This window comes from Enhydra lutris, unplaced genomic scaffold, assembly GCF_002288905.1.
Source record: "Enhydra lutris kenyoni isolate GAN:26980312 unplaced genomic scaffold, ASM228890v2 scaffoldscaffold61, whole genome shotgun sequence".
NCBI lineage: Eukaryota > Metazoa > Chordata > Mammalia > Carnivora > Mustelidae > Enhydra > Enhydra lutris.
Window position 1 is genome coordinate 5,058,173 of NW_019154145.1, and position 18,907 is coordinate 5,077,079.

At 43.4% G+C, this 18,907-nt stretch overlaps 1 protein-coding gene across 3 annotated transcripts in view; it reads right to left on the reverse strand.

The window, feature by feature from the left end:
• Positions 1-7,225, reverse strand: part of LOC111158621 (interleukin 2 receptor subunit alpha) — a 46,189-nt gene extending 38,964 nt beyond the window's left edge. For all 3 annotated transcript variants that reach the window (XM_022520765.1, XM_022520764.1, XM_022520763.1), the window contains exon 1: positions 7,001-7,225. In XM_022520765.1, coding sequence (XP_022376473.1) covers positions 7,001-7,064 — 64 coding nt within the window. In that variant the 5' untranslated portion in view covers positions 7,065-7,225. The remainder of the gene's footprint in view (positions 1-7,000) is intronic.
• Between the last annotated feature and the right edge of the window lie 11,682 nt (positions 7,226-18,907).

Consider the following 18,907-nt stretch of genomic DNA (forward strand, 5'->3'; position numbering starts at 1 on the left):
CGTAGGCGGCCGGGCTTACTGGGGCCATTCTCCCTGATCTTCGGGGGAAAGGGACCAGCTGCCTCTTCAGAGCTTCCTTTTTATTCCTTAGAAACCTGCTGCTCTTGCTTCTACTTGTGGGAAAATCACTCAACTGCTCCTGGTCTCCAGCCACCAACCTACTTTCTCACGGCATACGGCAAGAGGCCGGTGGGGAACTTGGAGAGAAAACAACCCCAAAAGGCACATCTGACCAATCAGCCTCCTGCCTTGCACCCTGGGACAGGCATGCCTCGAGGCACAGAGCTCCGACCGGCCCATGCCTCCTCCCCTCTCCCTTCCCGGTGAGGTCGTCTCCCTCACTTGTGTGCCTTAGAGTTTTCTCCTGCCTGAGATCCTCCTGTTTGCAGGATATTCAGCACCGAGTTGAGTTGTTGATCAAAAGCCCCAAGGATTGGGTGTGTGAGGGCATCGGGACGGGTTGTCGGGAGGAAAGCTTCTAGAATCTAGCCTCATGGCATGCGGTTAGCTGCAGCCAGGTCGGGGCAAAATATGGATGTAGAGAAATTAGACCCGGACTTTCTGACCATTATCGGGCACGATACGGTCCTGCTGATGCGGGGCCAGTGATTCATCGTGCAAAGGAAATCAACCAGACACCGCTGACATGTGTAGACGCCTAGAGGATGAATGTGAGGAGAGGACTCAGGTGCTTTTTATCTGAGCAAAGGTATGTTTTCATCAGAGAACCACCAGCACCTTGAGTCTCATTTTGCTCAGCACGTACACAGAAGCTTTGGTTTACACATGAAATAGGGCCTTTTATTTCCCTGCGCTCGTCAACTCCTCAGTTTTCAAGTCCATTACAGAACCTGATCCATGTATACAACTTAGCAAAATCATTAGAAAATACTGTCCTCCACCCCATGTCCTGAGAGTCACAAGCACAAATTCAGAGTCATTATGTCCTAGGACCGTGTTCTCTGAGAAGACTTTCCAGACTCTCCAGAAGCGGATTACCCACACCCTTCGGATCGCAATGGCACGCGTTGACCTCGCCATGTACTACTCTGGAATATTTGATCTTGTATCTTTCCCAAATCAGTTTTCCCATTTTAGTTGCAAGTTCTACGCTGGTAGATACAATGTCTATTTCTTCTCTCACATGGTAGCCTTGCTACTCAAAATGGGGTCTATGCACCAACAACATGGGCCTCATATGGGAGCCTGTTTGAAACCAGAATCTCAATCCCCACCCCAGAGATCCTGAATTAGAATCTGCTACATGACAATATTCCATGGTGATTTGTAAATATATTAAATTTTGGGAAGTACTGCATTAAGGCCCCTAATCTTAGTGAATAGAAATGAAATAATGGAATCAGACAACCATGGGAATCATCATTTTGTGGATTTCAATCCTAACTGGGTCTTAAATCATTTAAGGAACTTAGGAAAAAAATATTGTGTCCAGTTCTCATCTCCAGAGAGTCTATCCTAACTGGTCTTAACTGGTCTTGGGTGGGCTTGGATATCCTTTGTGAAAGCACTCCAAATACACACTGGGAACCTCTGCTCTAAATACATTTCCCAGTGAGACTTGCGTTCTCTTACCGATGGATGCAAATCTGGGAGGAACCGTAGAACAAGTCAAATAGCCAAAAACTATCTGAGTAATCTTAGGGGGGAAAATACCTAAAATACCTAGAGATGACTACATTATCATTTGCCCTAAATGGGTGACTTATTTGAAAGCCTGGTGGGGGTTCAGTGATGGGCACTGACTCATTGGCAGACACTCTTGGTTCTCCTTTGGCCATCTTCTAGAAGGAACTGCTCAGCAGACCTTTCATCCCCACAAGCAGCTTGAGGGCAAGGACCACACACTCTTTCATCTTGGTGATCCTAACCCACCAGTGGACGGCTGCTTGTGTACCACCGAGACTCCATGTGAAGATGTACAGGAACATTGGAGTGGAATTTAAGAGGCCTGGATGCTAATCCCGGCTTTCTGGTTTCCCTGGTTGCCTAGTGTTTTTGTTTTGTCGTTGGCACCCTTCTCTTGCTGTCCTCCCTGCATACAACCATGCCTCTTAAGTTGCCTTTGCCAAGCCAGCTACAGCTTTCTTTCCAGGGAGGGTAACTTTCTGTGTCTCATTCTCTCTGTTTATGACTACCAGTGTAGAGATGGTGAAGATCACTTCGGAGATCTTGCCAGGTGACCGTGGTTTACAGGGAGACTACAACCCAGAGAATTATACTCCAGATTTTGTGTGTGTGCGTACATTTTTCTAAGGAGACAGATCTCATCAAGTTTTCTCAAGGACTCACCACTCAAAAAAGATTAAGAACCAAAAAAGCCAGATGGATTCTTGCTACCACAATGTTCTCCCTGTTGAGATTCTTCAGGCTCTATGTGGAGGAGTGACAAATGAGTTGATCTTTATGCAATGAGGTTCTCTGGGCTTTTTCCCTCCCTTGATGCTACCTGGGGCATTGGCTGACTCTACCAAAGAAGAAATTCCTGAAGAAATTATTAGGAAGCCAAGAAGAAGGTACTTAACTGTTCTTAAGCTTTCCTCACGTGATACCTGCCCCGAGGAAGAGCTGAACAAGAGATGAAGATCTCAGGAAGTTTAGAGTCTCCCAGGAGCTTTTGAGGGCCCCTGGGTGGGCCATGGACTGATGCCAGGGTGGCACACATGGTCAGCCTGAAGAGAAATCACAGATTCTAAATCCAAAGGGATCAGAGGCTCTCACTTCAGCCTCCTGCCTGGTTTGGGAAATCTCTCCACCTTATTTGACAACCTCTGATTGGAGCTTCGCTCAACTACTTCCAGAGAAAGAGAGCCCTTTGTGGAGAGGAAAGGAGCAGAGGAATTTTTACTACAAATGTTTGGCCAACTGGAAATTTGCCCAACACAAATAAAGCTATGGTTCAAGTTGTACCCTTTCAGAGACTTCCCCTTACCCATTGCTTTTCTGTTTCTCACCACTGTCCAGAGTTTGGGGCAGGGCGCAGGCTGTGGACTGGATTGTGCTTTCTCTCCTAGAGCCAAAAACCTGTACTTGTTTGTGATCTTGGCTTTGCAAAATGTGAAAATCACATATCCTTAATTTCATTTTCTAAGACGGGAGGTAAAACATATGGGAAGGAGGCAGAGGAGAACCAGCACGGAAGGTTGGAAAGAGACCAGAAGGCCACTCTGTCCCTCTTCCTTACACCCCTCGATGGCCCCAGAAGTGGCCAGACAGCTCTACTGGAACATTTTCAGGGACAGAGGGCTTATAACTTTTGAAGCAGTCCACTGAATGAGGACCTATCCTTTTCTCACAGGAAATGGCCAGGGATAAATAGAGGAGAAACGGGTTCCCACTCATGTAGGACCGCTCCTGTGAGGAACAAGGAAATGGTTTGAAGGCGAAGATTCCCTGAGGAAGCAAACAAGCAGCAGAATGCGTCACCAGCCCTCAGTGGTGTTTTGGTCTTGACGCTTAAAACTGCAGCATGTACGGAAGCAGTGGGTCATGGCTAAGTGCTGTGGCGTACCTTTCAAGAGTTGGAAATAACCTGCCATGACATGCCAGGCTTCGGTACTCTGCCACTTAAATGTCTCTTTAGCCCAGACCTTGTGTGTGTCTCTTCAGTCTGGAAACTTTTTCGTCTGAAAATACCCTCGCTTGAAAATGCCTTTTAAGCAGAGCTTATTTTAGTTCCTTTTCAGAATTTTTGACAGAACAACAAGAGCCTCAAAATCTTCTCTTTCATCCTTCTCATTTTATAGGGAGAAACTGAGGCCCAGGGAGGGAGGAGCAGTTTGTCAAAAGTCATGCTGTTCACATGTCTTGTCTTGCATCCTCCAACAATGCTTGTTAGGATGGGCCTTGGCTCACTTTCAAGGTTCGATTTTCTCCCAGTTCTTCTCTCCACTGACCTGAGGTGATAGACCCCACTTTCTAAAGGAAGTCTTAATTTTTGAAGTTTCTCCTGACCCCTGGGCAAGGCGGGAAACAAGGAAATTCACTTGAACAGCTACCATGTTGTGGACTAGCCTGACTCAGGGGTGACTCTAGCTATTACAGCAACAACTTCCACCAGACCTAACAGAGAAGTATCCATAATCCTCAAGACTTAGCCAAAGAAATTTAAGGATACTTCTCTTTGAGATGAGTGGGTCCAAGTGTTGGAGTTGTAGGAATCAACAAGGATTCTTTTACTATCCCCTCTAACTGACCATGGGTGAAGTCACTTTTTTGTGTGCCTTGCTTGGCTCAAATCTAAAATGGAGCGTACGTACAGGTGACATATGTAAGACATGCTGTTTTAAGAAAGTAGCAACTGATCTGTGAGGTATTCCCTAAGCTTACCAAAGCCCTGTCTCTCCAAGGTGTATCTTGAACATGAGCAGAGTCAACCATGGTAACAACACTTTGGGATCTGAAGAAATGGAATGATTAGGTGTGGAGAGTGAAGCATTTTGGGTTTTAATGGCAAACTTGAAGAGGGGAAATTCCGGTGTGGGCAGTAGTCTTTACAAGAAGGGATAATTAGACAAAAATATCATCTTAATGGGTTTCCACACTTTGGTTTTTTTTTTTTTAATTTAGGGGATGAAGATTTGATCATAGAATTCCTAGAATGAAAGAAAGATGATGAAAGCACAGATAAACTTTCAGAATTTCCACAATTCTGAGAAAGGTGCCTTCGCTAACGTGCCATCTTGGTAACATCAGGAGAATTCTCTTTTTAACCACATCCCAGGACCCAGTAATACAGAGACTAAAAACACCTAAGTTGACTAATACATCCTCTGCAACCCATCACAATTTTAACTGGCGGCTTTGGAAATTTTCAGAATGAAAATCTGCCTTATGAATCAGCTAGAAATTGCATCTATTGGCAGTCTGTTTGATTTTGTTAGAGACCTCTCCCCCTGAGGAATAAAAAGTCTTGTTTATTTTAAGACTGGGTTCCTCCTCTTGGAGGAAAAGGTCTGAGATGAGGTTCTTTCTTATCCTGGGGTGGTTCCTAAACTGTATGTTAATCCAAGAAACTCAACCCATTTCACTCTTTGGCCACCAAGTCTTCATTAGCCTCTTGACTGGACTATTTTAGGGGCTTCGCAACTTGTCTCTGTGCACCTGATCTCCCTCCACTCTATGCCAGGGTCATCTCCACAGACGTGTCTGCAATGAATGGGAACATTATAAGTCAGGGAGCCCTGGGTTGGAACGCCAACTCTGTCCCTGTCTGTGTGACTTCTGAGTTTTGGGTTCTTCACCCAGTGATATCCACGCTGCGAAGTGGTTATGAGGACGAAAATGAGACTTGCATGTCTAGCACAAGGAAGGCGCTCTATAAATGGTCATGGTCATTTTTATTGTCTAGTAGTCTTGGATCGTCCATTTGACCCCATCCTATATTTTCATACTCGATCCCCAATGTCCCCACATGCTCATCCAGTGTTGGGGGCCACAACAAACCCCCTGCTGTTCCCTCATCTTCTGATGTGTCTTTGGTCATAGGGCCTTTCTATCTGGAATGTCCACTTGGGCAACTTTACTAGTCTCTCAGGGCTCTTTTTGCACGCTACTGTCATGCAGCTTCTCTGTTTGTCCTGCTCACATAGATTCCATCACATTCTAATCCGTAGTACTGTTCTGATGTCCATGCCTTTCCTTCCCTTGCTGGGTTATAAGTCTCTCAAGGATTGAGACTATGTCTTGTTCATTTTCATATTTCCTATGGTGTCGAGATGGGGACTGAGAGGTGCTGAATAGATTTTTGGAGACCTGAGTGAATGGAAGATTTCTCATAATACTCCCACTTGCCACACGGCCACCAAGACCATTCATATCTCCAGATAAGTCACCAATGGCTAGCAATAAAACAGGTTTACTGGAAATGTGTTTCCCAGATCTGTTGTAAAGGCTTTTCTGTTCTAGCTTGGACTGTCCTCCCACTTTGCAAAGATCATAATGAAACAGAAGTCATCTCATAAACCTTCCAGAAATCATGCCTTCTTCAACTCCACAATAAAGAAATTCCTACCTCTGGGTCAGCTCACAGCTCAACATAACCTAACTACTTCACCAAGTAAGCATAAAGGCACCTTATAGGCCGCAACACACTTCACTTCTTAACACACCCTTCTATGGCTGGTTAGCATTATTATTCATCTAGAAATTAAGGCTATGAAATTGTAGACTTTGATATCTTATCTGTCCTTTTGGGTAAGCAAGGGAAGAAGTTATTAGAAAATTCACACTCAATTAGGGAAGGTGGTTTGAGGTAGAAGTTAGTGGTTTCTGATTTGTTAAAAAAAAATCTTTGACAAAACCCATTTGAAAGGATGAATGAAATCCAAAATTTGCATATGTGTGTGTGTATATATACACATATGGATACACGCATACATACACATAAAGTCATAAGAAAAAGTAGAGTTCTTAAAGTGAGTACACTTATGCTTTCTAAAATTTCTATAATGTTGCATATGTAAGGAAAATCCTCGATATTATTTCCTGAGGCAGTTAAAAATAACATATACATCCTTGAAGCCAAACTTAAAATTACCCCAATATTTTCTATATTGCTTACTGACATCTCAGGATATTACCTTGGTCTTAGAGAGATTCCTAGTAGATTTTTCTTGTTATCTTACACCTGGTTGGTGCCGTGAAAAACCAAATCCATTGGAAAATAAGAGGAAATTTCTTGAGGAACCTGCTCATTAGTAGCCCTGTTAACATTCCGTTATGCCACTCCATTCACCCTAGAGATAACAAAGACTGAGTGGCAGGAGATCCCCCAGTTTCAAGCTCTGTTTATAGATCGGGGATGATGGAAGCAGAACATGGGGCCCTGGGGGGGGGTCATGGACAAGGCATAGACCCCAAGATTCAACCCCTTTGTTTGCATTTTCTACTTAAGTAACTCCCCACTCCTGATTCTGTGGCTGGGAAGAGGTAATATCCATTAGCCTTACCCAGATTCTGAAGGCACTCCGTGACCTCTTACCTGTCATGTGGCCAGATACTGTGATGAAGGTGGAGATTCCCCACATCAGCAAGCTTGGCTCCATCGTCCTGGCACGTGGGATCAGCTGCCTTCTTGAGGGCAGTGGAGAGAAGGTGTTTCTTGGCAGAAGGTCAAGTTTCCTATCAGCCTCTTATTTGCATCATGCTGGGAGGATGGGAGATGAAAGGATATCAGTCCGTCCGGACCGTCATCCTTGCTGCGGTCTCTCTAGTCTCTAGGACAGTGTGGAGTCGCTCTTATTAGGCTGCTTTGTTCAGTCAGGAAATTGTGCCTAGCCCTCTCTAGTCTCAAATATAGGAAGTGGTTTTAACCAGGTTTTTTTTCAAGTTCAATTGCTGGGAGGTGTGGGCTGGGGGGGTGTTGAAAAGGATTGGACTTCATTTATGAATCCTTTCTTCAGCTTCACCCAGAGAAGGGAAGGGAGATTCCCCCACCGCCGAAAGAGGGTGAGCAAGCATTTCTTGGCAGTGGTCTCCTTTCACATTTCATAAATTGACCTCACTGTGAAATCGAGGTCCTCCCCCAGACTTGCGGCTCCCTGGGGAGTCAGCAGGTCCCACACGAGATGGGGGGGAACCATGGCGGGGTCTTCAATATTGAGGTAATTGAAAACGAAACAGACTGACCCATACTCAGAATTCATGAATTGTCTCTCGACATCTATATTAAGTAGTGGCTATAATCATTTCACCATGATGCCCAGGTTTTTGAATGTGAGTTGTCATTTTACAAGGTATTTTGCCTCCAGATTTGTCTTTCTCTTAAAGGGTCATACTAGAAGTTGGCTTTTGGGGAACCCGGGTGAATCAGTCGGTTAAGTATCCGCCTTCAGCTCAGGTCATGGTCCCAGGGTCTTATGCTGGAATCCCACATTGGGGCTCCCCACTCAGTGGGCAGTCTGCTTCTCCTTCTCCCCGTGCCCCTGCTTTCTCTCTTTCTTTCTCTCTCTCTCTAATAAATAAATGAAATCTTTAAAAAGTGGGCTTTGGTTTTAAACTTTGGACTTTCCCCCCCCAAATTAAATCTTTCTTCCTTGTTGAATTATCAGAGTTACCTTCTGCTTTTCATGAAATGGTTGGCTGTGTTCTGCTGTCCAGAAATTCATGTCCATTAACAATCATCTAGTTATCATAAAATACAGTTTTTTAAGTATTCAAAAGCAAGCAAAAAGAAGACCGTCTGGGCAAACCAAAGTAGTTCATGGTACCAATATATATTATCTCCACCTCTGACATTCTCTCAGAAAAGCAACTAGCTCTGAAGAGAGCCTTGGAATTCTGCAAATGAACTGTGGGTGGTTTCCTAGCTGAGTACCAGAGTTTGCAGAGAAAAACAGTCAACTGATCTCTTTCTGGGATACTTATCAAAGTGTGACAAGATTATTTTTTTAAGATTCCAGAGCGGGCTTACCCTCACTGCTAGGAACACGTTCAACTGCACACAGGGGAGGGCAGCAAATCCTGTTTTCTCCAGAGTCTGCCCCACTGATCAAAATTTCCAATTTAATGGAATTTTACTAGACATAGTTATCAATGCATAATTTTGAAACAAACTTACAGAAAAATTGTAAGTACAATACAAATACCTCCTCCCAATAAACTATGTCAGAATTGTTGCCGGTGCAACGTTCCTTTGCCCCAAATACTTCAGTAAGTATTTCTGACCAACGAAGATTCCCCAGCATCACTACAACCATCGGTTCGGCAACGGGGTTGATGCATTACTACCATCTGTCCTTGGACTCAGGTTTCTCTAGTTGTCTCGGTGACATCCTCCCAGCAAAAGGATCCAGTTCAGAACCATTTCTTGCATCTCTTTGTCGTGTGCCTTTAGCAGGTCCTTGGTCTTTTCTTGGTTTTCATGACCTGACTCATTGGAAGATGACAGATAAGTCACTTTGTAGATTCTCCTTCAGTTTGGATTTATAGACTGTTTCCTGGTGATTCGATTTAGTTTTGTGTCTTTGGCAGGAATAATGTGGAAGTGGGGCTGTGTTCTTACCTCACACCCTTTTATCCCATTACTGATGACGTTTACTCTGGTCCGTTGGTTAAATAAAATGGTATCTTCCAGGTAGCCCTGCTTTAGAGACACTGTTTTCCTCTTTGTATTAAATATTTTGTGATAGGATTTAATATCCATTATTGATTCATTTATTTGTATCTATGTGGACCCATGATTTTTTTATTTTATGCAGTAGGTTATAATCTATTACTATTCATTTCAGTGCTCAAATTGTCTCCATTTGTCAGTTGGGGGCCCATTCAAGCTGGCTTCTGTGTCCTTTTGATGTGCCTCGTCATTCCTCTTGAGTTCTTCTTGCTTTGGGGGCATAAAAAGATTTTCTGGGCTCATCTTTTACTTTCTCTTTCCCAGCCCTGGAATCAGCCATTTATCCAAAGACCCTGGTTCCTTTAGAGGAAAATAGTCTTTAGAAGCCACTATATGTCAATGATGTGCTCATTGCCATCGGGAAAGAACTAATCCCAGGCTCTCCCAGTGGACAAAGCTAGAGAATATATGCATGTACAGTACATGTATGTACACACGCATATGCACACACACACACGTTCACCCTCACCTTTCTATCTATATGTATTTCTATACCCATCTATGCATATTGAAAATCATGAATGTGTTCACACTGATACATCCCAATATCCCACTTTCAATCTAATACCACAGGGTTGAATTCTAGTTTTTTCCTTTCCTATCTTTTTAACTCCCTTCCCTGACAGTGGGAAATTTGGTTTCCATTATCTCTAGTCTCTTCACTTTTTGATAAAGCCCCCTGTATGTTATCAGCCTCTTATTCCTGCCACGATTCCTTACCCCACATGGATTCCCTCCTTTCCCTGCTCAGGCTCTGAATTCCTACTCTGAGTCAACTCCAAAACTCGGAGGGAATGAGCTTGTCTTGATCAGGCTCTGACAGCCCTTACCAGGCTAGCCCTCCACACCTCACGGATGTGCTTCTGACCCTGCTTGGGTGCAGCACCACTATGCTGGGCCCTTCCTTTTGGGCATGACCTTCTCTACTTGCTTGAGTTCTGCCACCAACCCCACGTGTGAACCTCCTTCCCATCTCACTTGGGCTCAGATAGCCCTTGCCAATCAGCCTGTCCTTTTGGGCCCCTCTCACCCTGATCAGGTTCTAACTTCCCCCACTGGACCGCTCCCTGTGGGGACCCCCACTCCATTCTGCTTAGACCCTGATTCCTCATTTCAGACAGTCTCCCCATGGAGACACCTTCCTCACTACCTTTGGGCTGTGACCCCACCACTGTTCTGGGCAACTGTGCCACCTTCCACCAGAAACCACATTTGTCTTCCTTGCTTTGCTCTCCCTGAAAGATTTAGGACTGAATTGTTCAAAAAAGGAAGGAGAAAAGGCAGGCTAGTGGCTACCAGCAAGACTAAAGTACTAAAAGGAAAATAAGGCCACAATGTGAAATCCAGACACGTTCAGAGAATGAGCACATAGGTAATGAAGAAGCAAATAAAACCATGATCACCTCCAAGATTTTTTGTGTGCTTCATGATTTCTTAAACTCTAGAAGGTCTTAGCAATTAATATTTCTTGAGGGAAAGTGACAATTACCTAAAGTTCACTAATACCTTCAATTTTATGTCAGCTTCTTTTTCCTTTATGAAGTTAAAGTAAAATTAAATTTAATGATATTTATTTACAAATTGTTTGAGGATCAAAGAAATACTAACCAGGACTCATAATGTACATTTGGATTAAAGTAGACAACAGAAGTTAATCTCACAAATTAATTTAATTTCTTTATAAAATAATCAAAATTTGAAGCATGATTTTTTTGCTTTACAATAGAACCTCCCTCAGCTCCTCCTCATAGTAATTAGAAGAACTAAATCTATTTTATTTTATTAGTAACAAAGTGATAAGGTATTAGTAAAATAGATTAAATATCTTTTATTTTTCATTTTTATTATAAAAACAGTATACAAATTACTTTTTTAAAGATGTATTAATTATTTTTAGAGAAAGCATGTATGTGGATGAGTTGGGGGAGGGAAAGAGGGAGAGAGAGAATCTCCAGCAGACTCCGCACTGAGTCAGGACCCTGGCACAGGGCTCCATTGCAGGACCCATGAGATCATGACCCAAGTCAAAACCAAGAGTTGGCCACTCAACCCAGATGCCCCGGTAACAAATTGTTACAATGAAAATAGTGATTTGGCTATGGGAAGCTTGGGAATGTATTCTACTCATTTACCCGAGAAGAAAGGAAGAATGATTTTGGTGAGCTATTTGGTGAGCTGAGGTCTCCATCACATTGTCATGTTGTGATTGTCAATTTACCGGTCTCTGGTCTGTCACGTAACTTGGGTTGTAATTTCATCCTGTGCTTATGACATTACTCAGTTTAGTGAATACCCAACATATATATCCCACAGCCCTGCAGACTTACCTCTGTGACTGAAAGAATTTTACATAGTTCTGCAACTGGGACTGACATGAACAAGCAGCAAGACTTAACATTTCTAAGTGACTGTGAAAAAAAAATGCAACCTGAAATTTCTTGAAAAAGGAGAAGTGAGCTTCTGAAGGCAAAGTAGCTGACAGTTTTTTTTGGAGCCACGTGCGGTTTCTATGCTCTTCTCTTTTCCCCTACATACCAGTGTAAGCGTGCAAGGACTGTCAAATGTGGCCTTCGTTACAAGGACCTAACTAAGCCAACAATCCTCATAAAAATTGCAGTTATTTGGTTTGAAAGCCCCCCCCAAAGCATTTTCTTAGCTTCTAAGCAAAAACATTTTTTACCTTATCCTTCCCAAATATGGAGACTCTGCCATTTTGCTTTAAACAATAAATCTAACTCAATGATTCCATTGTGTGACAGGTTGTAATTTGAAGTTTCTCCCTAATATTAAAGTTTCACATAAACGTATCTTGACATTTGAAACAGGAAGTTGTTGAAGGTCAAGCAGCTAAGGAACTCCTAGGACCACTAATAAAGCAGCACAAAAAAATACCTTTAAAGTAACTGATGGTCTTTATAAAATATTTAAATCATATTAATGAAAAGTTTCAAAATAATACCAGATCACAAAGGCCTCACAATTTTTCTGACAAAATAAGATACCACTCTTGGTACTAAGACAGGCTAATATAAAACAAATAGCTGATTTTCCAGTTTGCACTAAGTGACCTTTCAGTCCTTGTTTCCTGACCTTGAGCTTTCTAGTTGACGTCACGCTGCACAGTGCAGACACAGAAGATTTGGTAGAGGAGAGGGTAGCAGAACCATTTTGTCGTGGGTTATACATCATCTCACAGTGACACTCTGTAGCAAAGCTGCTGTGGTTAATGAATTTACAGTTGAGATGGAAAGACATATAAGAATCACTGCCTCCAAGAGGTCTTTTCTAATCGTATCTACTCAGTCATGGTACCTGTCACGCTGTCCCATAATCCACTGTTTATATGCTGTTATACTGCTATTTGTGAAGACAATTATGCATAAAAATATAAATAGCCTATGACAAAGCAACTGCAGGCAAATTCTTTGTGAGCATATGTCCAAGTTTTGTTTCAAGCCTGCTGCAAGGAGGTAATTTCCAATGAGTCCAAAGATTTCTTTTCTAGTAGGTGGTTTTGCTTTGTTTTTGGAAGAAAAAGTAGCTAGATAGCATTGATAGATTAGGCTCAAGAAAGGAACATTTGGTTAAAGGTAACTGAGTTCCTCACAGGACAGATGGTCAACTCTGCAAGTTGAGTCTCAGTTAATCAGGAAATTGCTCAACCCTGTTACCAGAAAAGCTTGGTACTTCCCAGAAGAAATTCTTCCTTACATCAGACAACAAATGGCTGACCAATCTGCCTTATTTTAGGCTTGAGAAATAATTTTCTTATGGTAAAAAATGACAAATAAAAATGGCCATGATAAGAACAGCAGAAAGTCAGGAAGGGAAAATCTAGTGGGTTGGTATGATCAAGGAAGGCCTAAGAATTGCCCTTGAGGGGTCAGTGCAGCCTTGGTAGGACATACTGAGATAACAAGGCACGGTCTGCATTTGGGCAGAAGAAGAGCCAGGTAGACAGGTGGTGGAAGCTATGGGTAGAAATGTCACCTGGATTCAAACTGGGGTGGACCATGATGGACATTATAAGATATCTGGACTTTAACCACTTTGAAGATGTCAAAGAAGGAGTGGGACACAATCCACATGATGCCTGAGCTGGGGACAGCCACCAGGGGATCTTGAGAGTATAGAGATGCTACGATAGTCCCCAGGCATGAAATAATGAGGACCTGAATCAAGTGACACAAGTTGGAATGGCAAGGAGGAATGATGTCCGGACACCTTGCAAAGGAAAAATGCAGTTTTTTACCTGGCATACAGGGGCAAGAAGTAAAGAGTGGAAGTTGTGAGCTTTGGTAGAAGTAGAATTCACTGATTTGAGTCTCATCTTTTCCCTTCCTTGAAAGTTCCCTGGGGAAGATGCTAGTGAACACAGAACAAAGAGGCCAGCAAGGGCAGATAGGAGGAGGCAACAGGGGGCTAAATCCAGGTGCCTGAGCCTGAAGTTAGGTGAGGGGCAGAAAGGCGGTGCCATTAATGGACAAGAGTTAGTTGTTCACTTTTGGTTGCTCTCTCGCTCCCACTATGCTGGGTGGTCCTTAAGGAGGAACTCTGTTTTTGACATTTATCATCCAGACTATCCTAAACCTTGGTTCCCCCATCTCTTCCATCACCCCACTAATAGTAGCTAGCTTGCAGCAGAAATGATTTCTAAGGGATAAGGGAGAAGGGGGTAAAGGAGGAGCAGGTGAAGAGAAAAGACATGAGAAATCTATCACCTTCTTTCACTTTCCCCTCATTACCATTATGGCTTGTCACTTTGATGGCCCTTTCAACAATGCCCCTAGTCCCAAGTGGCACATATTCTCCTTTGAAAGAAAGGTAAAAGAGATGGATCTTGAATGATTGGAAGCAGAAACAAAAAATGAGGAGAAAGGATGGGATAAGGAAGAAAGAGATAAGAAAGCGGTGATCACAGGGAGGGATGGTGGGTCCTATAGGTGATGAGGTAACATAGCTTGCTGATTCCTGTATGTCGACGATGGTGTCACCAGTTCTCAAAGGCATAGTCAATAGGGTGAGCCTGAGTTTTCACATTAGAGATGCCAAGGGTGAGAAAAATTGCTTTATAGAAAAAAAGAGGTAGAGATGACAGAGGCTGGCAGAGAAGGGGTTCGGAGAGTGAAAAATTAAAGGGAACTTTGGGGAAATGATAGCGAACTTAAAGAGATTTTTAAGATCATTGGCGAATAATAGTTTGCGATTTGCTTTGCAATGTTAGCCCCTTTCCCCAATATTTCCACAAAAAGCTTGAGTAAAAAATCCCATTTCTTGCTCATGCCTTTTGGAGTTGACTTCACTTTGAGGGTGTGTTAACATGCTGAGCCCAGCTTTCTCTGTGAGATAGGGGCAAGAGAGAAGGCCAGTGAGCTCAGGATCCCATAGTTTCTCCCTCTCCTTTCCTGCTGCCATCCTCTTCACCATTTCTTTGTGGGCTCCTCTCTCCACCAGGCGAGTCTCAGGAAGGGATAAGGTAGAACTTGGATAAAATAATTTTGCCTCTGTCAAGTCATCCCTCAACAAATGTTGACCGCATACCTATGGTTAAAGCGTGGTGCTAGGATCTGGGGCAGGCTGAGAAATTCAGACCTGCTCTGAGGTTGCTCACAACCCACTCAGAGAAGGAAACGAGCTCTTGACAAGAGAAATGACTGCTGGGTTCTGCAGGGATCCTTTGAGTGTGCAGGCCTGCCCTGCCTTTCCCAGCGGCACCACATGAAAGCAGCCTTGCTCTGTCATCTCACACTCCTAGCAGAGCACCTCGCCGAGCTGTGGCATCAGAGGCAGAATCCAGAGAGAGGAGGACTCTTGGCAGCCCAATGACGGGAGATGCTGCAGAAAGCCTACTGTTTACGTAGCTCACGTTTCTTGTTCAGTTCAGTAAGAGGCTGTTTTCCCAAGCCTCTGGTGTCCTGAGCCTTTCTCACCTTTATCTCCTAGCTATAGGTCTGAAATCTCCATTACAGGTCCTAGTGTTTCCTTGTTCTCACACAGGACACATGCTCTTGGGTGCACCCTTCATTATAAGTCAAGGAATACAGATCGGGGACCCAGGAACAAGGCACTCAGTCCAGGATCTGAAAGATGCAAAGACAAAGAAATCCAGGGTTCCTGCTCTCAAAGAGCCCACAATGTAATTATGGGGATTGGGAGCCTCTAGAAAAGCCCCCAGGCACCTGCAAACACGTCTGTTAAATTGGCAATCTCCCAAGTAGCAAAGCCACCAATACAAAAGAAGCTGGGGGGTGGCGGGCTTCAGTACCTGTTTGTTACGTGGGGGCGGATGTGTAGTCGGCGTCTGCTGTCAGTGACACGTTTCATCATTGAGAGGAATGTCGTACTATTTCAGATTTTGTCCCAGTTGGTGCTATGCAAACAGCCTTATTTCTCTCAAACTGGTGTTGAGAGAACGCCGCTGCTAATTCTATGAAATCTACAGGTGCATCCTGTTATTGTAATACAGAGTTGAATTTCTACAGTTTGTAATTTCCACCAGATTTTACTAGGCGGGGCACCGGGGTACCAAGGAAAATCTAAATCCACTGTGAGTCGGCTAACTCCCCTCTTCTCATGTCTAGTTTCCCAGGAGCCATTTGGCTATTGTGAATTGCCCTGCCTGTAAGATACTGGGAGAGAATGGTTGGTTTGAACGAATCAAAAACTGAGCCCTCCCTCTCTCATAGTTGACAGTTGACCTTGCTACCATTTGCTGCTTATGATGACCAGTCCTATTGGATCTCACAAAGATGGCCAAAACTCTAGATTCCTTTTGCCCTTTTCTATTTGAGAACAGGATGTGTTTGCTAGATGGATGTCATCTCTTCTGTTGTAGCTCTAGTTCAGGGGTGCATAAGCACACATCTTTTCCTTCATGCCAACACTGATCATTTACTAATGGCTACCCGAGCAGGTCCTGGGGCTCCATCAGAGCTCAGGGGGCTGTAGGGATTTACTTGGAGGGGACGTGTTGGCTCCTCCATCGTTCTTCTCCATTGTTTCCAGGTTGATTTTCTTGAAGCAGTCATTTTTCCCTTCTGTTACTCGAAACCTAGAGTCTTAGGAATCCATAATGTCTTTGAAATTAAACCCAAATTCATCAACATGGCATTCAAGATTCTCCCTCATTTGCCCTAGCCTAGCTCTTCTGTAGGAATTCTCCACTATTTTCCTTCCTGCTGGCTTTGCTACAATCAAACAATAAAGTAAAAGTCATCAACGGCTCACTAATACCACAACATCCTCCTTCCTTGGTTCAAATCGGATTCTTTAATACCCAGCTCAAATGCTACCTTCTGATGGAAATCTCACCTTATCCCTCTGTCCTGGAGGTACTGTCTCTCCTCGGCATCTCAGTGAGAATCATAATCACTAGCCTTGATTAAGCATCCAGTACATGGTGAGCACCAGGCTAAGCATTTATGTGTATTATCTCATGTGTATTATCTCATTGCCTTCTCACAGCAACTGGTTAAGGTCAGCGCACTATCACAATTTCCATTTTGCAAATGAAGACATTGAATCTCATTGTGGTTATGGAACACCCACACTTGCACGATTAATTAGGGTTGGTGTCATGTCTAGATAGCTAGGTCTATCTACGTCTTAAACGGTGCCACTATTCCATCACTCTCAGGGCATTTTCAAATTTCTAACATGTTACAGGTCTCTGGGGACATATCTGATCATTCCAACCAGACCGTACGTGCTTCTAAGGCAGGAAGTGCTGCTAAGTCACCTTTTTATTCCCAGTGCCTCATGCACTACCTTGAACCTAATAGGTACTCTGTAAGTATCTGTTGAATGAATGATGACATTTAGAGCTCTGGTCTTAGAGGACAAGATCTATAGAATATTAGCCTTAACTAGTTTTCATTACTTTCATTTCATTTACTCTGTGGAACTGGGTTTGAGGAGAAATCATTCAATTGTGGTGTATCTGAGTCCCCAGTTATGCTGTAGGTTTCAAAGGGTTTGATTGTACTCACACCTTCAGTTTAGGTGGGAGCTGGATGCAATTAGCCAGCTGATGTAGGTTCCTTTTTTTTTAGGAGCAGAGTGTGTTCTCTTTGACTCTAGACCTGCTTCTCCTTAATAGCCAATGGGTCTCCAGAAACTGAGCTGGACAAGGGAGGGTAAGAATGGAGGAGCACAATATTTTCCTTACTTAAGTTCTGAGAAACTTTGCCCTTATCGTGAAAACTCACAACTTTCCCTACAATTTTTTCTAGCATCTTCTAGTTCCGGAGTTTGAGAAAAGGGAAAGAAACGAAACAGAAGTAAGTAAAAACAATAAGCAAAACCCAAAACAGGAACATTCTAGGTCATGGGGTAAGAGGATTATTTCATAATAGACAAATTTTTTATTTTGTATCAACCTGGAGGATTAAAACAGAACAAAGGAAGAACCCAAAGTGACATTAGGAACTTGCTAAATTCATGAAATCCAAAACTCTCTTCTGTCTGCCATCACCAGCTGGGGTATTCACGATACCTCAAACTGATGAAATTCATTTTTTCTGAAAAGCTCAAAACTTTTTGTTTGAGTTACCTCCTTTCTTTTCCTCCCAAACCGTTGTGAAACATTCTGTTGCTTTGTTGATACATGAAGCGATTGAGATCTGCTGAGACTAGGCTGGTTTCATCTAGGCTGTAGACAAGGACTAAATCCTAATTTCCTCACTTCTCTTTTTCTGGGGAAAAAAAAAAAACACATCTCTCCTGTTATTTCCCCGCATTGGTGATTTATCTGTCTTTTTTACACAAAGAAGGGAATTCTTCATCTTCTGCTGAGCTCATTTTTGGTGCTCTGTTTCCACTACTATTTATCAGGTGCCTAATATGTGCCTGCCACATTGCACTGGCATTAGAGCAGGGACAAAACAGACAAAATTTGCCATTGCTGTGATGCTTAAGTTCTGGTGGGGCAGGTAGACAATAAATGAACAAACAAATGAATAGGTAGTGTAATGATCCATGGTGATAGTTGTTACAAAGGATACTACCCAGGTAAGTAAAGCGCGCCAAGAGGGGGCGGAGGGGTCAAGAAAAGCCCATTTGAGGAGGTGACACTTGGACAGAGTCCTGGGTAAAGTGAAGGAACAGCCAGGAAGCTATTTGGAGGAACAGGACCCCATGGCAGAATGAGCTCAATGTCCTAGGATCAACCATCTGGCTGGTGCGAGTGAACAAGCCAGAGGACAGAGGAAAGAGACGCAGGTTGGAAAAGTAGGGAGGGGCTGGATCATTTAAGGATTTATAGACCAGGTCAGGAGTTTGGGATATTATTCTGAATTGATGGACGCTCTGAGAAAGCCGAGAGCAGAAGAGTAAATTGATCAGGTTATCACAGTTGTCCAAGTGAGACAGACAGTGGCTTGGCCTGACATGGTAGCAGTGGAGGCTAGTGAGTTGATTTTTTATAGACTTTATGTCTTAGTTTTAGATTCACAGAAAGCTTGAGCGGTAGATAGGAAGAGTTCCCAGTTACTGCTTGCCCCCCTGTGCCCACACAGCCTCTTCCGCTATGAGCCTCCTCCGCTAGCGTGGTGCGTTTGTTACAACGGATGAACTTACATGAACACGTCATCGTCACCCAGAGTCCCTAGTTGATACTAAGGTTCACTGTTAGGGTTGTAAATTCTGGGAATTTGGACAAATGTATAATGATATGTATATAGCATTGGAATATCATACAGAGCAGCGTCACTGCCCTAAAAATCCCTGTGCTCTGCCTATTCATTTCTTCCTTCCCCTGGTCCCTGGCAATTAGTG